Here is a 27747-nt window from a genome sequence, read left to right as displayed (position 1 = left end):
TAACAGAGCCTTTATAACTCTTATTCCCAAACCCCACAAGGACCATAGTGATGTAGCCAATTACCGACCCATATCCTTAATTAATACGGACCTAAAACTACTTACAAAAATTTTGGCAAATAGGATGTTGACATTTTTGGCCGACTATATTCACCCTGACCAGGTGGGTTTTCTGCCCCATAGACAGGCAGCTGACCAGATCAGGAGGGCGATTGATCTTATATCCATATTACGCTCGTCGTGGGATGGGGGACTACACCGAAAAGGGATGTTGCTATCCCTAGATATCTGCAAAGCATTTGATTCCTTGTCATGGCCCTTTCTATTTCGAGTATTGGACAAATGGAATTTTGGCCCAGCCTTTTTGGCCTCTTTGCAGTCTCTATATAGCTCCCCTTCTGCGCAAATACTGTTGAGAGGTCACAAATCCGACTTGATACCGATCTCTTCGGGCACTAGGCAGGGATGCCCATTATCCCCCATTCTATTTGTCATAGCCTTTGAAACCTTAGCTATAGCAATCCGCCATCATCCGGATGTTCTGGGTATAGAAAGTGGGGGGAAGTATCATAAATGCGCATTATTTGCAGACGACCTCCTATTGTTTATTACATCTCCCCATACCACCATACCGAATCTCCTGTCCCTATTAGACCGTTTCGGTAAAATTTCGGGCCTATTGATTAATCGGGACAAGTCAGAGGCACTGAATGTAAACTTGCCAACCTCAACGTTAGAAAGTATTAAAGCTCAATTCCCTTTTAAGTGGCAACAGTCGTCCCTTTCTTATTTGGGCATTAAATTGACTTCCGATGTGTCCACATTATTCAAGACTAACTACCCGCCCCTATTTGCCCGCTTGATTGAAGACGTGAAGACATGGTCCGATATAAGCTTGTCCTGGGTGGGCAGAATCGCCTCAGTTAAGATGATTGTTCTTCCACGGTTATTGTATTTCTTTCGGGTTCTGCCGATCCCAGTACCTGCCGCTGATATACGCTGCTTTCAATCACAAATTTTTCACTATATCTGGGGTCCGAAAGGCCCTAGAATAGCTCGAACAACACTGTACACATCCAAAGAGGAGGGGGGCTTGGGAGTGCCCGAGTTTCGCAAGTATTATTTAGCAGCGCAGTTGACTCAATTAACCCAAATACACAGCCGTCACTATTGTCCTGAGTGGGTCTCCCTGGAGGCTCAGGCGTGTTCTCCTTTAGCTATGGACCTTGTCCTGTGGACATCCCCTAAATACCGCAAAGCGATTTTGAGTCCAACACTCTCTCATTCCCTTAATGTTTGGGAAATGGGATGTAGAAGATGGGCTCTAAGGTCAGCACATACCCCAGTGGCCCCCCTGTTTGGCAATCCTCGGTTTCCTCCGGGCAGGCGTCCCGACGGATTTAGATGGTGGGTCAACAAGGGATTATTACGGATAGGAGATTATTTTGACCACAGGGGAATACGCCCGTCATCATATTACATAGACAGCTTGTTGATGCCTTCCTCGGAGAGTTACCGCTTACAGCAAATTCAGCATTTTCTCCGTTCGTTAGAGAACAATGGGTCCGACTTGACAACGCGCACTGCCTTCGAGAGTAGGTGTGTGCAGGACTCGGCTCTCCGGGGGGGCATCTCTACGCTCTATAAACAGCTGACCACACCTCTCACTAGGCTCCCGTATCAAGTGGCATGGGAGAGGGACTTGAACATTAGCCCTGAGGCGGGGGATTGGCGTAGTTGGAGCACAAGAATTCATAAAGGCATCCTCAATGTGGCTTTGATAGAGGCGGGTTACAAGGTACAAGCCAGATGGTACTTGGTGCCGGAGCGACTCTCCAGAATGTATCCGGGTGTCTCATCCTCCTGTTTCAGGGGTTGTGGGCAGGTGGGCACACCACTTCATGTGTGGTGGACATGCCCTAGGGTGCGTCGCTTTTGGATCAGGGTCCACGCGCTTATTCTTTCGGTCACAATGGTGAATATCATTAAAGACGCCTCAGTCGCCCTCCTAAACAAACCAGTGGATAATATTCCCAGACATGCCCAGACTTTGATATTTTTTATTTTTTTAGCTGCTAAGATAGCTATTGCGACAGCTTGGAAAAGCCCCATCGTAGACTTAACATTGCTAAAACGGAAATTAAACTGGATCATGTTAAATGAGAAAATAGTGAGCGTTTTAAATGACAAACAACCCCTTTTTGAAAAGACGTGGTCTCCCTGGCTCACTTACTTACAGGCCCCTGCGACATAGAGATGCCTCTTCAGTCGATCGATCAAAGATTCCCGGATGGACACACCCTTCTCTCTTCTTTCTTCTCCTGTTTCTTCTTTCTTCTATCTCTAGTGCCTTGCCCTTGTGGATTCTCTGAATTACCCCCCCCCCCCCCCCCCCCCCCCCCCCTTTTTTTTTTTTTTTTTTTTTTTTTTAAACCTAGACCTTTTCTGTAGTGTTGGGGACTAAGGGCTCCCCTACCGGGGTCATTTAGGTTTAATATATGCTGAAGGTATCTTACTTGTTATGATTTTGAGCTGCCCAGATCCTCTAGTTGTGAGTTTACTCGACCCTGAATCCTACGAAGTGACTCAGCTATCTTAACTATCTGTAAAATGTGTTGTCTGATGGAGAATTTGGGCTCCGAGGGACTTCAATGTCTAAATATTGGTCATTGATTGGCCTTCAGTATTAGTTATGTTATGTAGAGGGGCCGCAATTCAGGATCCATCCCTCAATTTGGGTCAATAATGGTTCTATATTTAGTATAGCAAGCATTTGTAGTAATGTGATATTGTCTATATGCTTGGATGCCTGCTCATATGTTACCCAGTATCATTTTCCCTCTTACTTTTGTTTGTTATGATTGAAATTATTTTTTTTTTATTTTTTCTCTGATTGTTTTCCCCCCTTTTTTTTGTTTTACTTTCCTTTTCCCCCCTTTTTTTTCCTTTTTATTACGACTTACTATGTGCAGAGCATGCGAGGATTGTTCGCTGCTCTCTGTGTTGACGCATATAATCTTTACTTGAAAAACAAATAAAAATCATTGAAACAGAAAAGAAGTTTCCCCTCAAGGGCTGGACTTTGTAGGCACAGATTTGTATAACCACAAAGGGTAAAAAGTAGTATAATTTATTGTACAAAGTAGAACACAAAATGTTATTTTATTTTTTTAAAGTGTTGAAACATATAAAGTTTTTATAGTGTTTATCGATTGGTTTGCGCAAAATTTATAGCGTCTACAAAATAGGGGATAGTTTTATTTTTTTTTACTACTATTGGCGGCGATCAGCGATTTTTTTCATGACTGAGACATTATGGCGGACACTTCGGACAATTTTGACACATTTTTGGGACCATTGTCATTTTCACAGCAAAAAATGCATTGAGCCTAGGTTCACACTGCTGCGAATTCAAAATCGCTGTAAAATTCGCGATTTTACCGCGATTTCGGCCGCAATTTAATGTAAATCGCGGCCCAAAATCGCAAAAAGTAGTACAGGAACTACTTTTTGAAATCGCAGATGCGGCGTCGCACTGATTAGGACAGTGCCATTGCCGACAATTGCCGCCGATTTGAGATGCGATTTGACATGTCAAATCGCATCTCAAATCGTTCCAAATCGTACCCAGTGTGAACCAGGGCTACAATTGCATTGTTTATTGTGAAAATGACAGTTGCAGTTTGGGAGTTAACCACAGGGGGCGCTGTAGGAGTTAGGGTTCACCTAGTGTGTGTTTACAACTGTAGGGGGGTGTGGCTGTAGGACTGACGTCATCGATCGAGTCTCCCTATAAAAGGGATCACTCGATCGATGCAGCCGCCACAGTGAAGCACGGGGAAGCCGTGTTTACATACGGCTCTCCCCGTTCTTCAGCTCCGGGGAGCGATCGCGACGGAGCGGCTATTAGCGAATAGCCGCGCCGTCATCCCGGATCGCTCCCCGAGGTAAGCCGCACGCAGCGGAGGGGGTCCCAATCGGACCCCCGACCCGCTAGAAGGCAGGGAAGTATATATACGCCCATCTGCCTGTATGTGCCATTCTGTGGACGTAAATAGGCGTGCGGCGGGGCGTTAAGTGGTTAAAGGGTAAGTTCACCTTTGTACACTTTTTTTTTTTTTCTAAATTCCAGCTCTGAACCAATATAGCATTCGTTTACTTTTTTTTTCAAAAATATCAAAGCATTCCATTAAATCTAGAGTCACTTACTTTTCTTGTCTAAATCCTAATTTCCAGATATTTCCATTGGTAATGTCTTCTTCCCGATCAGACTTTAGGTCCTGACACAGGAAGGAGTTGACCAGCTGACCTCTATAGCACACATCCTGCATCATCCACCCTCCCATTCCCAGGTGCACAGTTTTTAAATGAAATGTAATCAATCAGTGATCACCCTTCTCACTAAATACACAATATACAATCAGATTGCATAGTGTATGGCCATTTTTTGTTTACACCTAAAATTACTAGTTGCACTTTCAGTGCCATTAATTGTTAACGGCACACCAAACACAGAAGCAAACACACATTTTGCCATGTAAAAAACGAGTGGCAAATCTGATCAGGAACAATACTAATGGAAATGTCTAGAAAAGTGGATTTAGACAAGAAAAGTAAGCGGCTCTAGATTTAATGGAAAGCTTTGACATTTTTGCAAAAAAAGTACATGAATGCTATATTGGTGGAACTGGAATTTAGAGGAAAAAAAAGGGTATAAACTTATCCTTTAACCGGCTCACGCAGATTTACTGCGGTACAATGGCTCTCCTGGATATATATATACGGGTTTCCCTTTAAGAGCTGCCAGAGGGCACACGCGATCACGTGCATGAGCGCCAGGACAGGGATTTGTGTGTGTAAACACACAAATCCATGTGCTGTCAGAGGTGTGGAAACATGTTGTGTGTTCCTACTAAGTAGGAACAACGATCTGTCTCCTCTCCTAGTCAGTCCTATCCCTTCACAGTTAGAACACACTGAGGGAACACACAGTTAACCCCTTGATCGCCCCCTAGTATTAACCCCTTTCCTGCCAGTGACATTTACACAGTAATCTGTGCATATTTATAGATGTCAATGGTCCCAAAAATGTGTCCAATCTGTCCATTGCAATGTCGCTAAAAATAGCAGATCGCCACCATTACTAGTATAAAAATGCCATACAAATTTCATAAATCTTTCCCATCGTTTGTAGACGCTAAAATCTTTGCACAAGCCAATCAATATATGCTTATTGCGATTTTTTTTTTTTTTTTTTTTTACCAAAAATATGTAGAAGAATATATATATTCATATATAATTTTCACTCTTTTTTTGTTTATAACGCAAAAAATAAAAACTGCAGAGGTGATCAAATACCACCAAAAGAAAGCTCTTTTTGTGGGAAAAATGGGATGTAAATTTTGTTTGGGTACAACATCGCACGACCGCGCAATTGTCAGTTAAAGTGACACAGTGCCAAATTGTAAAAAGGGCTCTGGTCAGAGGGGGTAAAATCTTCCGGGGCTGAAGTGGTTAAGATAGCCCAAACATAAGTGGACTGGACAGAAAGTCCTCTTCTGACAGATCAGAAAGACCTCTTATATATTTATTACAGGTTATATCAGTCTCTACCTTTAAGGAGCTTACATTAGAAGTGCTAGCCACTTAGCCACAATGTGATTATATTTATGACAAACATCTGTAGTCTATAGCCCTCCATAAAGGATGACTGTACTTATAAAATAAAATAATATTAAAGTTATCCTTGTCTTGGATTTTAAATAATAATAGGGTATGGCTTAAAAAAAATGATACTGTCACTATTTATTGTGACATGTCAGGAATTTAAAGGGAACGTGTGGGGACAAATACTGTATATACAGAGCTTCTATTACTGTTGCATTGTTTTTAACACTGCAGGCTGTAAGGCAGTCTTCCTGGTTGTTGATTCTGATCTGAAACAAGTATGTTAGGAGTTCACACTATTTAGATGCTTATTTCAGGTCAGTGACTTCCTAGGTAGCTAAGGCAGGATCAGGATAGCGGCTCCGGAGTTTAAACTGTTAAAAAAAAAAAATGAAACAAATTCAGCTCCTGTAATTTTGCCCTCATATGGCTGATTAGAATATATTGTATTGTGATCATCATTTTCCTGCCTGTTAAGGAAAATCCAAAAATAGTTATAAACAAATAATTTTCTGCCTTTTTTATGAATTCACACTTGCTAAGATATAATATTGTGCTAAGATCTGCAAGACTGTCGGTTCATTAAAGTTAATTATTTAGGGACGGTTTAAGGGAAAGAGACCGAATAGAACGTGCTTTGGTAAAGGAGTCTGTGACATTACTACCAGTGGGAAATGTCATCTGAACTCAAGAGATGTGGAGGTGGGAATTAAATGAAAATCAGAATCTGGGATAATGTCACCAATTGAATGATAGAGTACAGTCCTAAAAGCCATAAGTCAACCTAAAGATAGTCTCAAGTAGGCAACCCCCCTCCCAATGAAATCAGCAGTGCTTCTATAACCAGCATCCCAAAACAGGTCATGGATTGAGGCTGTCCCGCAGGCTGCCGGCACCATGTGACCGTTCGGAGCAAAGAGAGAGCCGATGCAATGAGCCATGGCATTAAATAGACAGCATTTTGTGCCTGGGAGCTTGTAAGCCTTTCACTGGCACAACAACCATCAGCACAAACACTAGTATGAGATATTGGTTGCATGTTTGCTCAGTTTTGGTGGCACAGAGCAGGGTTTGCACTGGCTGGACCCATTGTAGGGGACCTGTCTAGTGCATTTACCTGTGGGTGTCTCCGCTGTGTGGCAGTCTTCTCATGTTTAAGATTCTACTTGAATGTGAGAGCTGCCTGGTTTCTTCCTGTTGAACCCCCAACTAGCACTGAAAGGCTCTTTAAATGCATTGAAAAAGCTGGCTAGCTTTGCCAGTGTTTTGTTCTGTACATACTCCTCTTATATAAGCTGAAACTGGTGGGAACAATGCTTAAGACAGAACAGGTCAGCAATACAAGTTGGCAGAGGTTCTAACCCTTCCATATCTAACACCTAAAAGGAAACTATTTTGGCCAGAGATACACTCTAACCACTCTGCGCCCAAGGTACGTCATATGTTGTCCTGGATTTCAGTGGGGATATCTGACTGACTCCTGCAGCTACAGGCATCATTCAGATATCTATCTTTTCAGCCGGCGATTCTGTGCACCATAAGAATGATCATAGCTGCAGTTCCACTGCTTGATCATTCTTATAGGCGTCTTGAGGGGATGTCCCCCCCCTCCCGCCGCCATCCGGTGCTTCTCCGGGCTCTCCCGTGCCATGGGGGGCTCGGAGAAACGATCTGCCGGCACCGGATGGGAAGCATAGAGATGACTGGTGACCAGACCTAGTCCAACCGTGTGTACAGCAAGCAATCAGACTTTTGCACAAAGTACAAACGCGCATGCTCAGAAGCAAAGACCAGCCGGAAGCGTTCTGTCTGGTAGAACTAGTGTTCGTATTTGAAAGAGCACATTCGTGACGCGGCAAGTTCTGAAATCAAGAAAAGCAGCGCACATTCTCTTCTTCTTTATAATGTGATAATACTAAAAGCTGCTTTGCTGGTGATACTGACGGAGTAAAAACAAATGTCTTTACTTTGGATTAGTGTATTTTGGTTATATGAATCAAATATATTTCTATATTTTTGTGTGGGTCAAGTTAGCACAACCCCATTGCGCAACATGTCTGCTTGACGAACGGACGTTCAGAAACAAACAAAATTGCACAAAACTGAAAATCGCGAATGCACACAGACGAAATCTCTACTAAGGCCCCATACACACGGGAGGATTTATCCGCGGATACGGTCCAGCGGACCGTTTCCACGGATAAATCCTCTCAAGGATTTCCGCGGATTTCTATGCGATGTAGTGTACACACCATCGCATTGAAATCCACGCCGAAATCCTCTGGCGATGACGTATCGCGCCGTCGCCGCGATTATGACGCGGCGACGTGCGCGACGCTTTCATATAAGGAATTCCACGCATGCGTCGAATCATTACGACGCATGCGGGGGATCCCTTCGGACGGATGGATCCGGTGAGTCTATACAGACCAGCGGATCCATCCGTTGGGATGGATTCCAGCAGATAGATTTGTTTAGCATGTCAGCAAATATTCGATCTGCTGGAATCCATCCCAGGGGAGAAATATCCGCGGAAACAGATCCGCTGGAGTGTACACACCATAGGATCTATCCGCTGAAACCCATTTGCTGGGATTTTTCAGCGGATGGATTCTATCGTGTGTATGGGGCCTTACTCTCGATTAGCAGAAGGAGCCCAAAGGGTGACACCGGAGAATTGAACTTCCTCTTTTAAACTCTGGTCAGTACGTTGAAAGGTCACTACGTTCGTGTTTGTTGCCGAAAAAGTCAGAGCGTGTGTATGCTATGGGTGTGACCGGACAACTCCCTTCGGACAAAAATCCAAGGGAAAGTTTGTTTGATGTCCGATCGTGTTTACGGGGCTTTAGAGCCATGTAGGTTAGAGCGCCAGCAACAATTCTAGCACTAGACCTTCTCTGTAACTCTAAACTGGTAACCTCTAAAAAAGAAAAAAAATTAAGCATCGCCTATAGAGATTTTTAAGTACTGAAGTTTGGCGCCATTCCATGAGTGTGCACAATTTTAAAGCGTGACATGTTAGGTATCTATTTACTCGGCATAACATAATATTTCACATTATACAAGAAAATTGGAAAAACTTTACTGTTTTGTTATTTTTTAATTCATGAAACTGTTTTTTTCCCCCCAAAAATAAAGCCATTTGAAAAATTATTGCGCAAATAACGTGCAAGATAAAAAGTTGCAATGACCGTCATTTTATTCCCTAGGGCAGGGATATGCAATTAGCGGACCTCCAGCTGTTTCAGAACTACAAGTCCCATGAGGCATAGCAAGACTCTCACAGCCACAAGCATGACACCCAGAGGCAGAGGCATGATGGGACTTGTAGTTCTGCAACAGCTGGAGGTCCACTAATTGCATATCCCTGTCCTAGGGTGTCTGCTAAAAAAAACATATATAGTTTTTGGGGTTTCTGAGTAATTTTCTAGCAAACAAATTATGATTTTTACGTGAAGGAGAGAAGTGCCAGAATAGGCGCGGTAAGGAAGTGGCTAAGTCTACCCCGTTTTACAATATAAATTACGTTATTCATTATCGGTGGACAAATAGGTCTAACTGTATCTAAGTCCTTCGATTTCACCTGTTTTAAATTATCTGCATCAATCCACCTTTCAATTTAAAGAATCCAGCTTGTTATTTTTTTTCCAATATCATCAATGTAAGTGGCTTAGGGCCATTTAGCCACTCAGGGTTTGTGTCAGCTGAGCATTAGTTTGGAAAAATGGGGTGGGTGTAGCAGCGTTCTTAATTAAGTATTGGTTATATCCAAATGACTTATTGCATTATAACAAATTAAACCTACATTATAAACCTACATTATAATTTATCTTTGGGATAGTATTTTCTTTAATGCGCAGCTTCAGGCAGCAAGCAGTGTCAGTAAACTGCTCATGCAATTCAGGTACACAGCGCAGATGTGCTTAAAGTGCATATGCACTGTAATAACAAAGACAAAGCTGTAAAGAAGGAGACATAGTCCACCTTTTGTAAAAAAAAAAAAATTATAAACACACTCACATTAATAAAAGAAAAAATGTGCATTTATCAAATTTTTGCATTGAAGCCTGCAGATCATTGCAATCCAAAATGAGTGCATCACAGCTGCATTGCACAGGCTTCTGCATTTTTGTGTGTATCCAGCAGCAAGCATCACAGGTAATTGCTGGCTGGGTGGACAGCCACAGATAGCTGCGGATGCCAGAGACCTGTCATTGAAGTGTACATGGCTTACAGGTGGCAGAAACATGTCATTTTCACTGGTCTTAGTCCCCTGTGTGAATGCGGCCTTAATCCAAGCCTCAGGTCGGTTTTAGACATGTGAACCTAATGAAAAAAGTCACTTTTCCTATTAAAAAAAAATTTCCGCAAATTCCGATCATCTGTGTGGACTTCCAACGGAGGAAAAAACACGCATGCTCAGAATCAAGTCGATGCATGCTCAGAAGCATTGAACTGCATTTTTCTCAGCTCGTCGTAGTGTTGTACGTCACCGCGTTTTGGACGGTCGTAATTTGGTGTGACCGTTTGTATGCAAGACAGCTTGAACGGAATTCCGTCAGAAAAATCCATCGGAGTTTATCCAATGGAAATTCCGATCGTGTGTACGAGGCATTATAGGTCTGGAGAAAGTAACCATTGGACTATAAGTGTGGTGACATCACTGCTCTTGTGCTCCATTGTGATCTGCAAGTCCCTCTGTGGTGGTCAAACTGGCTTGTAGTCTTTCTGTACACAGATCCCCATGAATTGGTTTCCATGGCTGTGCAGACAAAGCCACTCACAGCCAATATAAAGCTTCAAGGAGAAGCACCTTGCAATTCAGGTGGGGATGGGGGCAGCTTGAGGGTTGTGTACAGTGATGCCAACCTCCCAAAGTGAAAGTTACTGACACAACACAAAAAATTACTGACAACCATTTATTTTACTGGGACAACACATACAATTTACTGACAGATAAAAAAAAATTACTGGCGCTTTAAAAAATTACATAAATTAAATTTTTTAGTGCGAATTTTAATATTTGACATGTAGCTAGTATGATTTGCAATGTGTGTAAGGTATAACAAAAGGCAAAAAACATATTTCTCCTTTTTCATGAAGGCCAGGTTAATATAACCCAACACAATGTGCCCTCTTACATCAGAGTCCACAGAGCTCCCATTTATATCACAGTCCTCTCAGTGCCCCCTCACATCAGAGTCCACAGAATTTCCCTTTACATCACAGTCCAGAAAGTTCTCCCTTACATCAGAGTCGGCAGGGTTACCCCCTTACAGTGACCCTGAACTCTGGTGTAAGGGGGAGCGTTGCAGACCATGATGTAAGGCGAATGCTGCTGTATGGAAAACTCTGATATAAGGTGGTCTCTGGTCACCAAAGCCCCCCCCCTTGCATGAGAGTTTGCAGCATTCCTCCTTACATCGTGTTCCACAGTGTTCCCCTTTACATCAGCGTTCCCACTTATATCAGGGTCAGGCAATGCAGTCAGTGTCAGTGGTGTACACAGAGGTGCTCTCTGTACATATCCCAGCCGTCCCCCCGATGTACAGGTCCTCCTTACCTGCCGAACCCCCATCAATATCCCCTGGTGTCACAGTCAGGCCCCTTTTGTCCCCGGTATCCTCGGTCCTTCAGGTAGCACGAATCTGTCATGTTCCCGGGCCCCAGGCTCGGCTCTCTTTCTCATCCCTGGGCAGTGTTGGGGGGACGTTGGGCAGTGTGCGGCAGGATAGTCAGAGCCGGGCAGTGCCTGTGGTCAGGAGGGAAGGAAGGGAGGGTGGGGCATGCACAGTTCCGAAGCTTGCCCATGGCCATATTTTTTATGGGCAGCCACTGTCCGTAAAGGAAATTTACGGACAGTGTAAAACTCGCACAATTTTTACAAACTGACTGTAAATTTATGGATGGATGGCAACCCCGGTGGTGGAATGTTACTGTGTGTTAAATTACACCCTAAATATGGATGTAAAATTAAACATGGTCTCAAAGGTGAACTGAGCTTTTAAATATATTTTACTGCAGTGACAATGACATGTACCTCTGTGCCTGTACAATGACATCGCTAGCCTCTGGAGGTTGCTGTCAAAGGTTATAGCTGTCTTTCGGCACTATTTACCTTAACCTACCTGATGCAGTCGTATACAGCTAAAGGGGGTAAGATCTATCTAGAACAGGATGGCTGAACAAAGATGGTGAGAGAGAAAAGCAGATGAAGGCATTGTCAGGGGAGCTCTGTTATCTCTGTGAGAGGTAATAAATACCTGGATGTTTAAATATATACAAATAGTGCAGCAGTACCAATATTTACACCGTCCTTATGTGATAAGCAATCCTAACTGGCAATAAAAAAATTAACATAAAGAAATTATGTCCATCAATCTCTGTGTGCTTCTTTCAAGTCCACCACAAATTATTATTGGCGATTTTTTTAATTGACGATTAGGAATGCTTAACACATAAGGATTATATATATTGCTGTATAATATTGGAAGCGCTGCAATATGTGTATATTTTTGAACTAAATGGACACCATAGGTGTGCGCACAGGGTGTGCCAGGTGTACCCAGGCACACCCTAATCACCCTGTGCTTCACAGATTCCCCCTGCTGCTTGGCTGCAGAGAAAGGGACACAGGAATCTCTGTCCTTAGCCCCTTTCTATGCCTCAAAAGTGAGATATCAGGGGTCTGTTTAGGCCCCTGATATCTCACCAAATCCCCCCCAATGGTGCTCCTAAAAAATTGTAAAAGAAAATAATAAAAAATTATTGTAAAAAAAAAATGTAAAAAGTAATAATAAAAAAATAATAAAAAGAAACTACTGACAACAGTCCCTGCCCACTGACACCATCCACTGTTCTAATGACACTGCCCTACTGCCTGTGTATATATATATAATACATATATATATATATATATATATATATATATATATATATATATATACTGTACACACGCATGTGTGTTTGAGTTTGGGGGTGCACACCCTAGTGTAATAGGCTGTGCACACCTATGATGGACATCGTGTGAGAAAGCTAATATAAAATCTCATAAGAAAATTAGATAAAGTAGGGCAGCGCAGGAGTATTTTCACTATATAGTCTGTTTACATAGCATGTGTCTCTGAAAAGCGCCCTGCCATCGGATTTGTTTTTTAGAGGCATTTGATAAGCCTTTTTTAACCCTGTAACTGTTGTGCCACCATGCCGCAACCGTGTGCATTGCACGGTTGCAGCACTACCCCATGCACACAGTGTTACTAAACCCAGGATTCACTATATCTGGTCTTCCACAGTACTTAGAGCATGGAAATGCAATCATTTTAGTAAATATAAATGGCCAAATACCTTTTCTCATCAGCATTATATAACACTTTTATGACTTCTATCAGTGTTTGGTAAAGCTTGTAGGAGGAGTTTTCACACTGCACTGGCTGTTCTTTCAGGATCCAGGACCCCTGACCCTCTGTCTGGAAAGTGCTGATTGGCCCTGTGTTGATCACTTGCACCCTCCAAAGAAAAATAAAACTCTCTAGCAATACACACCAAACTGAGCACGTGCAGCCTGACTCCAGTAACTCTGTCTTATCCGGACCTGTTCTGGAGTCAGTAGAAGAAGAGGAAGATCTGAGCATGTAGGATCAAACAGACTTTTTACACAATGCAGAGGATTAACCGCTTAGGTTCCACAGTGAGTATAACCAGCATGCTTTACTGCATATACAGACTGATTTTACTGTTGTGGGTTTAGTAACACTTTAAATGGATGGCGTTTAGCAAGCGGTAATGACTGCCAAATACAACAGGTGGTTTAATTCTTGACGCAATATATGTACTTCCCCAATCCGCTGCCTGGTGGGGGAGAGCAAAAATACAGCATTACCATGTGTTTTTATCGCCCCCACAACCGCAAATGTAAACAAGCCCTTACATTTACACTATACTTAGCATTCTTAACCGTGCATGCTTGTAGCTAGCGTTACATTTTTATTTCTATTTTAATATTATAAATAACAAAAAAATGCAAATTAAAAGTAAAATAAAATATACTTACACATTACCTACATGCATGGAATAACCATGAAAAGAATATCTAGGTCCACTCTAAGTTCAGGTTGGCTGATTCCCAGGGCCCCTGATAACACATCTCAGCGGCTTCAATTTCCTCCCAGTTCTTTTTAGACAAACCTCCAACCAATATCATAAACAGCATCTCTCTGTTAATATGGCCTGTACTTTGAGTCCTATGGGAGAAAAGCACATTATATGTGTTTGTTGATGTTCCCTCATGTGACTGTAATCTCTTTTACAGACATTTCTACCGTGGGGCTCTGCTAGCTTGTCTGACAGTAAATGTATTAGGAGTTGCTGAAGAAAAATGGCTTCGCTCTTCTCAGAGATGGATTCTCTGTAACACACGGCCTTGAGAGATGAAAACACGGCATAAGAGACGATACACAGGGCGGAGAGCAACCACAGACGACTGTCTTTTTGTGTTATTGTCATCATGTTAAGTGATCCTACCACTGTCTGATGCAAATAAACAAGAACTCTCATTGAAACAAGGATAAAAGATTTATACTTCGCTGGAAGGAATTCCACTGTGACCCTGGGTGAAAGTAACACTGGAGTTTGAAATCCAATCTGAATGTACAGTCTCTCTACAATTTGACTTGAATTAGCCTTTTGCAGTCTATTTACATTAGAGTATGGGGCAGGAAAAGCAGCAAACAAGGTGTAGCCAAAAAGGGGTATTGCAGTGTAAGGAGTGCTAGTAGGAGGATAGTGCAGAGTGACAGTTGAATTGAACAGTGGGCTGACTCTCCTTTGTCCAGTCACAGGGTGTAAAGACCTGTAAATGAAAGTAAAACAGCTGCAAAGAAAGATCTAGAAATGGTAAGCACGGCCACAAGTAGTAGATAATCAGAAGCCATGCTACTGATTTCAGTATCTCTGGGGTCCTGGGATGAACTATTTCTGGCCTTAATATGGGAGATAATAGTAAGTATTTTTGGTCAGTGGCAGCTGGTGCTGTATATTTTGGGTGGGTGGCAAACAAGACATCCCCCCCCCCCCATCGCTCGCTCATAGCCCCACACCTACCCCATCTAGGTTGCGGGAAGCTTCGGCTCCTTCCTACGTCTCCTCCGCCTCAGCGGCTTCACCCTGTGTCTCTGGCTTCATGACGGCTTCCCTCGGTGGCCAATATGATCGCTTATCCTCTCGGCCAATCGGGTCTTGAGACCCGCTTCCTGATTGTCCGGGAGGAGAATCCGGACGACAATAGCGAATAATAATTCGCTGTTGTCACACAACTGGGTGGGCTTAGGGCGCAGTGCTCTGCGCCCCGAACCCACACTTTTTTAAAGCCAATTAGAGACTCTGGCACTAATCATGTGCTTAAAGTGGAGTTCCACCCATTTTTTTTATGTTTGTCTGTGCTGCATGCTCTAAACTCATGTTCAGAATGGACAATTTTTATTTAATTTGTTGCTTGTAAATACCTTTATTTTGTAGTCCTTCATTACTTCCTCCTCCTTATTTGCCTAGGCTATTTGCAAGGGTTTCTGGGATAGGCATCATGTTTCCCAGTAGTCCTTGCAAACCTGACTGAAACCTATTACATTGCTTGTGCACTGAGCATGTGCGAGATATGCAAAGCTGAAATCCAGGAAGTCATACAGTCTGGCTTCATGATGCCCACACTTAAGATGGCCACGGTCTATTTCTAGATTATAAACTATTTAAATGCTGTAACAACCTAACAAAACGGACCTTAGTTTACAGACTAACTTTACTAGAATACATTAAGCTTGTGTATTACAGGGGTATTTATATTTAAAAAGTGAAATTGTGGGTGGAACTCCCCTTTAAAAAAACAAAAAAAACATTGAAGTCCATGCGTCCGCCACCCTGCATGTAGATTAGGGGCCAGAACCCTTGATTAGGGGGGCGGCGCCCTTTATGGACGGGCTGCCAATGCTTTTGGCTATTGTATTGCATATGGAGGTCTCCTGGGAAATAATGTTTGTGGGCAGCTTGAGTATTCACAGCTACTACTACTGCTCACGTGTCAAAAATAAATGGGTGGGCAGTGGGCTGCATTGTAGCAGTGCAAGATCAGCCGACAACAGTTGTGCTGCTCCCCTGTAAGTTAGATATAGGTTAATTATTGCATATTGGTGCAGGCTGCTCTTCTGTAATTTTCCTTTCACATGTTGTGCTTCCACAAGGGAACAGCTAAAAACCTTCTCACACATTTCTTGCCATTGCCCATAGGAAAACAAGTGCTGTCAATTTTCTTGTAGTCACCCTTGACTGATCCATCACCCCCTCCCCCAACTGTGCAGACTATAAGGTGACAGAGAGAGTGTGTGTGTGTGTGGGGGGGGGGGGGGGTGTGAAGACTGGAGAGGGGGTAGCTGAGGTGTCAGCTGCTTACAGAAGAATAATATATATATGGTATATATGTTTATTATGTACATTCTGGGAGAGAGAGAGAGGAGAGAGATGTGCAGTATTCTTTAGCTCTGATCCTTCTCAGCACTTAGTACTCTAAATCCGGAAAATCCAATATTCTATACCAGTATCTGTACTTTTCTCATTTATTCCTTCCCTTCTTATATTGTATCTGTTAACCTACCTTCTACCCTTTCTTCTCCTCTTCCATACTTCTCTGATCTCATTTTCTGCATTTCTATTCCTCTTTCTTCCCCATTCTTCCTTTGATATCTATCTATCTATCGATCTATCTATCTATCTATCCATCTCTCTATTATCTATCTATCTATCTATCTATCTATCTATCTATCTATCTATCTATCTATCTATCTATCTACTATCTATCTATCTATCTATCCACCTCTCTATTATCTATCTATCTATCTATCTATCCACCTCTATATTATCTATCTATCTATCTATCTATCTATCTATCTATCTATCTATCTATCTATCCACCTCTATATTATCTATCTATCTATCTATCTATCTATCTATCTATCTATCTATCTATCTACTATCTATCTATCTATCTATCTATCTATCTATCTATCCACCTCTCTATTATCTATCTATCTATCTATCTATCCACCTCTATATTATCTATCTATCTATCTATCCACCTCTATATTATCTATCTATCTATCTATCTATCTATCTATCTATCTATCTATCTATCTATCCATCTCTTTATTATCTATCTATCTATCTATCTATCTATCTTGCAGTGAGCATTGTCCTCGTATCATTCAGTGACATGTGGTAGATGAGTAGGTGTCATGCAGCCAACTCTGCCTTTGGCTTGTGTTACAGTATCAGGCTAAAAATAGAGGCCCAGCATTATACTTTATTTACATTGTATTCTTCCAGTGTCTGGCTGGCATGTTTCCATACATTCAGGAGGTGGCCTGTTACATAGTTACAATGCAGACAGCTGACAGCAGTTCACAGAAGTGGATGTAGAATAAAAGGAGAATTCCAGGTCATATGCTATCTAAGTAAGCAAATGAGTTTATTTGAGCAGGGCCCGACCGCAGCACCGATCCCTTTAACAATCAAACGGCTGTGAGAATTAGAGAATTATTATTATTATTATTATACACGATTTATATAACGCCAACAGTTTACACATCGCTTTACAATGTATAGGAGGGACAACGCAATTACAGTACAGTTCAATACAAATGGTACAGGAGGGCCTTGCTCGTAGAGCTTACATTACAGTAAAAAAAAAAAGATGCATGGGGATTCGTTCCCAATCCGCCTATCGGATGACAGTCTGATGGACACAGACAGGCGCTCTCTTTTAATCCAACAGCCCATAGAGGACAGCGGGATGTGTCCATGTTCGCTTTGCATCAGCTGAGCGGACACAGGCCTGTCACCCACCTGATCAGCAGGGAGATCCCTGGTGGACTCCACCAGTGTGAAAGGGGACTTACAGTAGAATTAGAGACCACATTTGTTTTTCATTTTGAGGGAGGGTTATAACCCCTGTCACTTATTTTTATTTTAAATCTGTGTCCCATTTAGGAGATATCCCTTTACTTCCTGTTCTACAGCCAAAACTAGAAGTGAAAGGAAACCAAATTGAGGGCACCCCTGGTTATCACTGCAACTAGTGTCCCCATTGGAAGCTTTTCCCCCTATTCTGCTTCTGGGGACAGCCCAAAATCTTTTTTTTTTTTCACTCTAATTCCGTGTACATATGATCGGTTCGTCTGATGAAAACGGTCTGATGGACCGTTTTCATCAGACGAACCGATCGTGTGTGGGCCCCATCAGTTTTTTTCCCATCGGTGAAAAAACGTAGAACCTGTTTTAAAATTATCTGATGGTTAAAAAAACGATAGAAAAAAACGATCGTCTGTGGGGAAATCCATTGGTTAAAAATCAACGCATGCTCAGAATCAAGTCGACGCATGCTCGGAAGCATTGAACTTCATTCTTCTCAGCACGTTGTTGTGTTTTACGTCACGGCGTTCTGACACGATCGTTTTTTTAACTGATGGTGTGTAGGCACGACTGATTAAAGTCAGCTTCATCGGATATCTGATGAAAAAATCCATCAGACCGTTTTCATTGGATGAACCGATCATGTGTACAGAGGGCATGAGTGTTAAAGGTAAACAGGAAAAGTAGTGAGAGTAAATTAGAGGGAAACAGACAGCAGTAAAAACCTGACAGGTGTCCTAATCTCTCTCCATCCTATCTAAAAATGCAATACAAATTGCAGTTAGTTATACTTATTTATTACTGTAATACTGACTGGGTAAAAGGGCATCCAGTTACAATGCAGAAAGCCCGAGTTTTATTTTGTAAGTTTGATAGAGGAAGCAGTATTAGTAAACAATGACACAACAGGAATCTTCTGTAAAGTAAGACAAGACACATTTTTAACCATCAGTGACCTAAAGGGCTGTGGTTCTGCTAGTGTCTCCATTACTATAGCCTGAATAGTAAGAACAGTGGCCCAGATTCACGTAGAATCGTGGCGGCGTAACGTATGGTAGATACATTACACCGCCGCAAGTTTTCATCGCAAGTGCCTGATTCACAAAGCACTTGCGATGAAAACTACGCCCGCAGCCTCGGGCGCGAGGCGGGCCAATTCAAATGGGCGCGTGCCATTTAAATTAGGCACGCTCCCGCGCCGGAACCTACTGCGCATGCTCCGTTTCGCAAATCCCGTCGTGCTTTGCACGCCGTGACGTAATTTTTTCAAACGGCGATGCGCGTAGCGTACTTCCGTATTCCCAGACGTGTTACGCAAACGACGTTCATTTTTAAATTTCGACGCGGGAACGACGGCCATACTTTAGACAGCAATACGTTTGCTGACTAAAGTTAGGGCACCTAAAACGACGACTAACTTTGCGACGGGAAACTAGACTAGCGGCGACGTAGTGAACGCGAAAATCCGTCGGGGATCCGCCGTAACTGCTAATTTGCATACCCGACGCTGGTTTACGACGCAAACTCCACCCAGCAGCGGCCGCGGTATTGCATCCTAAGATCCGACAGTGTAAAACAATTACACCTGTCGGATCTTATGGATATCTATGCGTAACTGATTCTATGAATCAGTCGCATAGATAGAAACAGAGATACGACGGCGTATCAAGAGAAACGCCGTCGTATCTCTTTGGTGAATCTGGCCCAGTATTCGGAGTCCAGTGCTGGCCATACAATATGCAAATTCCACCTATTTTCTAAAGAACCAGCTGAAATTCACTACATGTGTGGTCCTGTTGCCATTCTCCCACTCGGCATCTTTAAATTGAAAAATCGAAGTAGCCAGATCGAATATTTTCAGTCGTGGCAACAAGAATACAATAAGAACAGCAGGAGATTTATTGGTCCATCCATGCTTTATAGCATGGTTGGAAAAATCTGTTGAATTTTTTTTATTCAGCCCAGAGACTGAACAAAAAAAGTCTAATGCCGCGTACACACGATCGGAATTTACGACAACAAATGTTCGATGTGAGCTTTTGGTCGGATATTCCGACCGTGTGTATGCTCCATCGGACATTTGCTGTCGGAATTTTCGACAACAAATGTTTGAGAGCTGGTTCTCAATTTTTCCGACAACAAAAGTTCTTGTCGGAAATTCCGATTGTGTGTATGCAGTTCCGACGCACAAAAATCCACGCATGTTTGGAATCAAGCAGAAGAGCCGCAATGCCTATTGAACTTTTTCTCGGCGCGTTGTACGTCACTGCGTTCTTGATGTTCGGAATTTTCGACAACATTTGTGTGACCGTGTGTATGCAAGACAAGTTTGAGCCAACATTCAGTCGAAAAAAAAATCCACGGTTTTGTTGTCGGAAGGCCAGCTTAAAACTTTTCACTGTAAGATCTGTTGAGCTTGAGATATGCCTGAATGTCTACTTCTGAGACGCACCATACGCAGAGCTATAGACTCCCATTCTATAATTTGACAAAGTACAGCAAGTAGATGCTGACCATAGATAATGCCTGAACAAAGATGGTCAGGTTCTCCAAGGGAAAAATTAAGATGAAGGTATTGCTTGGGAAAGGGATACTGTGAATTCTTCAAGAGATAAGAAATACATGTAAAACTGGCTATACATGAATCAAAATTTGGGCAGTTTAGCAGGGACCAGCTGAATTTCGATCCATGTATGAGCAGACTGATTTTACCCAAGTTGATCCATCGATCAATTTGGGTACAACAAGCCTGTAAGATTTTAATCATTGTATTCTTTTGACCAGGAAGGCTCCCTGAGACCCCTGCTGGCAGAATACAAAAGCACCGCAGGAGGCATTCCCCCATCAACACTAAAGCCGCGTACACACTACAGTTCCAGTCGGAGCCACTGTACTAACAATGCAAGGTTAGTTCAGCGATCTCTCCCCCTGAGCTGTTGTGTTTTGATAGGGGGACGGCCTCCCTGCCAGAACACTCCGATCAGCGATCTCTGCTATTGGCTGAACAACCGGCCTCTGTCGGACAGACCAACACACACACAGGCCGAATGTCGGCAGTTTTTTTTTTTAACCGGCCATCGTCTCCCAACATTTTGCCCGTGTGTACGGGGTTTTTACTGTATCAATGGGGGAATTGAGCAATTTTCATTCCTTCCACTCCTGGTGGAAGGAAAGGAACTCGATTTATCTATGGTTTGCCTAAGTTTTACATTTCACCTGGGGTCCATGTACACTGGGCTTAAAAAATGGCAGTTCTTTTGGCAGACAAATATGCTCATATAGAGCATTTTTGTACAGGAGTTTCAGCATTCAGCATTTTTTTTTTCTGTCATAAACCTCCTCTCACAAACAAACCAGAAGTCTATTTCTGCCTCCAACCTTCAGCTTAAAATCTGCCTTTAAACGTTGTAATGTGCATGGACACATAGCATAACATTGTGCTGCTTCTACAAGCAAACACTGTAGGAGCAGCTGGGTTGTAACCCCCCCCCCAAAAAAAAAACCCTGCAAGACAAAGGCATAATGAGCTAGTATGCATGGCATACTAGCTCAAATTTTGAAATACCTTAGAATGAAGCCCCCGCAGCGGCGCAGTGCACGCTGAGAACGGCTGACATCTTCCCCGTTGTATCTTCACGGGTTTGCGGGCTCCGGTGCTGTGAGTGGAGGGAGCCGTGATGACCTCTCTCCTGCACATGTGCACAGGAGCCGCTGGTCACGGCACATGGCTCTGGCAGAAATGGCACGGGCAGCCGTTCCTTCAGAGCGCATGCGTTGATGATGTAATCGGTTGGGTATACAGTAAATATCTCCTAAACGGTGCAAGTTTAAGAGATATTTACAGTACCTATAGGTAAGCTTTATTATAGGCTTACTTATAGGTACAAACAAATCAGGGTAGTTTACTTCCTCTGTAAGCCAGTTGCTTCACTTGACATGGAAATATGTTATGGCTTGCTCTGCTTTTATGGTGCACTGTAGTCTTATTTATACATTTTTATACTGTACAATGTTACAATTTAGGTAAAATTACATCTTAAAGTGGTAGTAAAGTTTTTACTACCACTTTTACCTACAGGTAAGCCTATAATAAGGTTTACCTGTAGGTTTAAAGAATATCTCCTAACCCTGTACGGTTTAGGAGATATTCCCCTCGCAATGCGCCGCTGATTGTAGTGGCGCAGCGGGGATCTTCGGCTAAAGGGCCAGCAGCCGCCGGACCTTGCCAGAATGAAATCTCCCACGCGCATGTGCAGGAGTGACGACATCGCCGCTCCAGCCAATCACAGCGCTGGAGCGGCGATACCTGGAAGACACACCGAGGCAAGATGAAATCTCGCTCACGTGGACCAGGTAAGTTCTCTACACCTCGTTTTAAGGTAAGAATTTCATAATACTAGCTCATTATGGCTTTTGCCTTACAGGTGTAAAAAAAAAACATTGCGGGTATACAACCGCTTTAAAGCGGGAGTTCACCCGAAAATGTATTTTTAACATTAGATTGAGGCTCGTTTTGTCAAGGGGAATCGGGTGTTTTTTTTAAAATCGAAGCAGTACTTACTGTCTTAGAGATAGATCTTCTCCGCCGCTTCCGGGTATGGTCTTCGGGACTGGGCATTCCTATTTGATTGACAGGCTTCGACGGTCACATACATCGCGTCACGAGTAGCCGAAAGAAGCCGAACGTCGGTGCGGCTCTATATGGCGCCTGCGCACCGACGTTCGGCTACTTTCGGAAAATCGTGACGCGATGTATGCGACTGTCGGAAGGCTGTCAATTAAATAGGAACGCCCAGTCCCGCAGCCCATACCCGGAAGCGGCGGAGAAGATCTATCTCTAAAACGGTAAGTACTGCTTTGTTTTTTAAAAAAATACCCGATTCCCCTAGACAAAACGAGCCTCAATCTAATGTTAAAAATTAACTTTTTGGGTAAACCTCCACTTTAAATAAAAGGGAACGTAGCATGCGCCTTTCAATATTTTCTTGAGTGCCTCAGGAACCCAAAACCTAATATGCAAATAATGACTTCAGGTAGGAAAGTCGAGGGCTAGCCTACTCCTACTTACCTTACTTCTCCTCACTATTGGGGACAGAGGCTGTCCAAAGGACTAACAGCAATTCTCTCTTTTCTTGCTTGATTTTTTATTTTTTGCAGTTGCCACTCAAGGAAAAAAAACAGAACATCAGCTATAGTAAGAGGATGTTTTCATTCTTACTGCTGGTGTGTAAATGCAGAACTTGAATGTGACTGTTTTGCCTTAAAATCAGTTCTAAATATACAGAGCGATGAAACAGATGTTTTCTTTTTTTTTAATAATGTAAACTAAGGAGAACAGATTGAAAGTTTCATGTTGCTATTTTTTTCTGTAATTCCAGTCACAGAGATTTTTTTATACTCTGTCCCTAATTTTAGGACTTGTTGCTAAATATATGCAGCATTAGGGAAGTATAATGCAATGCATGATTTCCGTTGTATCATAGCTCTGAAGACAGATATGGGGTCAGAATCCACAAACAATCTGTGTGTAAGGACACACACACACACCTCTGGAATCCAGAACTATAGTCAGGAGGGAGGGAAGGGAAGTGTGTGTGGGGGGTGTGAATACGCTGCTTGTCACAAATTGTGTTACATCACTCCTTTGAAGCAGATGTGGGGACGATGGAAGATAAAACATCACTGTCTAGTAAGAAGGTGGGTGCCGATGCTGACAATGTCATTGTGAGACTAATTGCTTGCTGTATATTTGTGTCCTGGATATGTGTATTTGTTTTGGTGATAGTTGGCAGATGGGTTGGCTTGACAGTAATTGTGTAGTTGTTCAAAAACTGTAAGTCCCAGTACGCCCAGCCAGGTTCCATAGCAACTTGATAACACTATGGATACTTGTCATGTTTCTATGATTTTTAGGGTACAGTATAAAAGACATATCAATGCAGTCTGTAATAAAAAAATAAATGTGTTTTTTTTTTAAATATAGCACCTGAATTCAACCTGTAATCAGCTTCTTGCAGTCCCTGTACAGAAGAGCTGATGGACAGAGAGGCAGAAGAGAGAAGAATTATATTATGTGCTCACAAGAAGCATGCTGATAGGTAGAGAGAGCTGAGTGACAGGGAGCTGAGTTCATCATGATTCTATTTGTCCTTTTACTATCCAATCACAGGTTGGAGAGGGTCCAGGACCACCTGGGCTCAGGGGAAGTGGGATGAAAGAGGATGGCCATCAGATTAAGGAGAAAAAAAGTATTTTTGGAAATCTTTAGATCATGGGTGGGCAATTAATTTTCCCAAGGGTCCACATGAGAAACCCGGGGCTAGACTCGCATAGATTAGCGGATCTTTAGATCCGCTAATCTATGTGATTTACGATCCGCCGGCGCAATTTTGCAAGGCTAGTGCAGTATTCACAAAGCACTTACCTCCAAACTTGCGCCGGCGGATCGTAACTCCCCCGGCGGAATTCAAATTCCGCGGCTAGAGGAAGTGTACAATTTAAATCAGGCGCGTCCCCGTGCCGATTTAACTGCGCATGCGCCGCCGGCGATATTTCCCAGTGCGCATGCTCCAAATGACGTCGCTATCCTTAACTTAAGTTTCAATGCGTAAGGCGTGGTTATGGCAAGTGGGAATGAAGTGGGCGTGCTTCATTGTAATGAGCCGTGACCCCATGCAAATGAAGTGCCGGCCGTACTGCGCATGCGTGCACGAATCTGGACCTCACTGCGCATGTGCAGAACTTTGGTCAGCGCAATCAGTGAGATAGGTAAAAGGCCAAGCGTACTTAGTTTGAAGATCGCCCTGTGTCTAAATAGCCCCAGTCAAACAGACTTCAATTGCAAAAGTATTTCCCTGTGTTCCCTTCCTAAAGCAAGTTGCTTCTGCTTTGAACGTTTGTCAGTGTTTGTTGGTAAGATTTGTTTGTGAGAAAAGTGTTTGTGGAGTTGGAGGGTATAGTTGGTGTTTGTTTTTGATAATTTGTTCTTTGTTTTGATTGTTTGCGTGTTTGTTTTTGATAAGTGTTTTATTTCTGGTTGTGTTTATATTTTTTGTTTTCCTTTTTTGCCTGTTTGTTTTCGAATTAATAGTAGCTGTCTGTATCTTTTTTATTTTTGCTTGTTTGTATTTTCTTTGTTGTGTGTGTGTGTATTGTTGTTTGTTTTTTGGGTGAGTTCCCTGTTGCTGGGTGTTGTCTGTCATGGCTCCCAAGCGCAGGAAGCTTAATTTTACCCTGGCAGAGAAGCATATACTTGCTCAGGGCGTCATTAAATTTGGGCGATTTCTCCATGGCCCTGAGAGCCACACCACCACCCCGGCCAGGAGGAAGGAGATCCTTCAAAAGATCACCGATCGGATCAATGCGGCGGGGGGGGGGGGGGGAGACCAGGACCATCGCTGGAGTTCAAAAAAAAATAAATGACTTGAGGAGCGTGTCCCGGAACAAGCTGGCAACGCTGCATGCCCATACCAGGGGCACTGGAGGAGGGGGACCCTGCCCAGTCAGGATGAGTGAGGAGGAATGGGCAGTGGCCCAGTGTTTCCACCCACAGCAGGTGGTGGGCCTGCCTGGCTTTGACAATGATCCTCTTATGAGGACAGGTAATTTTTTTGAATTTCTATCTGGTGATTAGCATGTGTGGGTGGGGGAAGGGAAGATGTGCCAAGTGTGTGGATCCAACAACCTGTGATTGTTTTGTGTCCTCCCCAGATGGCCAGGAGGTTGCAGCCCCATCAGCCCAGGAGGTGGCAGCCCCATCAGCCCAGGAGGTTGCAGCCCCATCAGCCCAGGAGGTGGCAGCCCCATCAGCCCAGGAGGTGGCTGGCCCATCAGGTCAGGAGGTTGCAGGCCCATCAGGGCAGGCTGCTGCACCACCCCCAAGACAGGCTCATGCAGAGTCCCAAGAAGGGCAGGATTCGCCATGGGAGGGGAGTGCCCACAACTCCCCTAATTTGGATGTTGAGTGGGAGGAGGATGAGGGGGAGGAAGATGACAATATTCTGATTGGGCAGGAAATAATGATGGGCCAAGATATGACCTTTGAATCATCCCCTGAGGGAACCCCACAGGCGCCCAGCAGTCAGGCCACCATCATGGGTCGCCCCTTCCAACCCTCCTCCAACATGCAGCAGCACCCATGGCTCACTCCAACTCCTCCTCCAAGGCCACAAGCCTCAGGGGCAAGTAGGATGCCGACCCCTGAAAACAGGGGGGGTTGGTGCGTCTGCCGGTCAGTCTGTTGAGGGACAATGTCCGGCAGACCCGCAGTCTGTCTGCAATACAAAAAACAATGACCAAGGTGGAGCGCAGCCTGGGTGCAATGAGGGAGTCACTGGGTGACGTGGCCACCAACTCCGTGGGGGTCATCACCTGTTTGTGGGACCTGAGGAACGCCACAACAGGTGTGGCCCAGGAGGTGACTGCCCTCACCCAGGCTGTGCAGGCCAATACCCGGGCTGTGCAGGCCAATACGGCTGACATTACTTCCTGTCTGACAAGGATAGCCGTTGCCTTGGAGGGAAGGCCAGCAGGAGGACAGACACCAGGGGAGGCTGCTTCCTCCCCTGTACATTCCCCCCCCCCTGAAAATACTCCCTCCCCTGTACAGTCTCCCCCCCCCCTGAAAATACTCCCTCCCCTGTACAGTCCCCCCCCCCCCCTGAAAATACTCCCTCCCCTGTACAGTCCCCCCCCCCCTGAAAATACTCCCTCCCCTGCACAGTCCCCCCCCCCTGAAAATACTCCCTCCCCTGCACAGACCCCCCCCGTGAAGATCCCCCAGTCAGCCGTGGCCGTGGCCGTGCCCGTGCCCGTGGGCAGCCCAGAAGGAGCACTCGGCAACATCCTTAATTTGCAGGGGTACTTTTTTTTTGTTTTTCTTTTTTTTTACACTGTACTTATGATTTGGTTTATGTGTGTGAATGATGTGTGAATGTGGGGGGGTGGCATTCCTGAAAACATAAGGGTGTCACCCTCAGTTTTGGTGGAGTAGGGATCCCCAGGACCAGGGAGAAGTCATCCTAGGTTCCTGAATGGTGTATGAATGCACAGTGACATAATTGGAGCCGTGGCGGGGCGTTACTGCTCCCAAGTACCAAAGGGGGGGGGGTACTTGGATCTAATCCAATTCGATGTGCATGTGATGTGTCTGTGCTAGGGACCACAGTGACGTGCATTCATGCATTCTCATTGTGAGATAATTAATGTGCGTTTTGTAACAAAAAAAAAACATTCTCATTGGCATATAAGTAATGTGCATTTATTTTGCAAAGTAAAGATTTAAAGGTCACATAATCTCTGTGATTTGTTCTGGGCAAAGCAAAAACAAAAATATAATTAGGATCCATTTACTGGGCAAAGATGCTTTCAGACAGTTGTCTCCTGATTGCATGGCCCTCAGCAGACCGGGTAGAGGGGTTTGGGGGGGGGGGATTGCCTGGGTGGGGGGTTAGGTCAGGACATATCTCCACATGCATGCCCCTTCTTAAAGCAAAATTGTGCAGTATGCAACATGCCCCAATAATTTGGCATACAAAGTCTGGGGAATACAATAGTGTACCCCCAGTCTTGTCAAGGCATCTGAATCTTGACTTTAGCAGGCCAAAAGTCCGCTCTACTATAGCCCGGGTCTGGATGTGCACCTCATTGAATTTTCGTTCTCCGGGTGTTTGGGGGTTCCTAAAGGGGGTCATCAGGTGGGGTCCCAAGGCATATCCTGAGTCACCTGTAAGGGAAAAGACAGGAGGATATTAGTCATGCATGTGCCCCTTGTGATGTCTGCATCATGGGGGGGGCATACCTGACACCAATGTCACTCACCAATCGGCCAGCTGTCTCCATAAACGTTCATCTCAAAGTCTCTGTAGATCTTGGTCTGCCTTAGGATGTAACTATCATGGCACGAGCCGGGAAACTTGGCACAAACGTGCCAGATGAGGCCATGGGCATCTACGATCACCTGGACATTGATCGAATGCCAGCCTTTCCTGTTTCTGAACAGGTGTTCAGTATCATGGGGGGGCTGTAGTGCCACATGGGTGCAGTCTATCGCCCCGATGGTCTTAGGAAAGCCAGCAATATTATAAAAGTCTGTCATTGCTTGCACACGCTGGTCCTCCTGGGTGG

The 27747-nt window shown here is 43.9% G+C and overlaps 1 protein-coding gene across 3 annotated transcripts in view; it reads left to right on the top strand.

The window, feature by feature from the left end:
• Positions 1 to 27747, top strand: part of DGKI (diacylglycerol kinase iota) — a 483473-nt gene that overhangs the window by 51952 nt on the left and 403774 nt on the right. Inside the window, exon 1 of one of the 3 annotated variants that reach the window (XM_040345698.1) lies at positions 23250 to 23319. The exons of the other annotated variants lie outside the window; for them this stretch is intronic. Within the exon in view, the coding sequence (XP_040201632.1) occupies positions 23287 to 23319 (33 nt within the window). The 5' untranslated portion in view covers positions 23250 to 23286. Of the gene's footprint in view, positions 1 to 23249; positions 23320 to 27747 lie in introns of those variants that run through there. 3 annotated transcript variants of the gene reach the window in all.

The sequence above is a fragment of the Rana temporaria genome, chromosome 3 (assembly GCF_905171775.1).
Source record: "Rana temporaria chromosome 3, aRanTem1.1, whole genome shotgun sequence".
In the NCBI taxonomy this organism is placed as follows: Eukaryota; Metazoa; Chordata; class Amphibia; order Anura; family Ranidae; genus Rana; species Rana temporaria.
The sequence above is the reverse complement of the archived record's forward strand: the minus strand, read 5'-3'. Positions and strand labels throughout refer to the sequence as shown.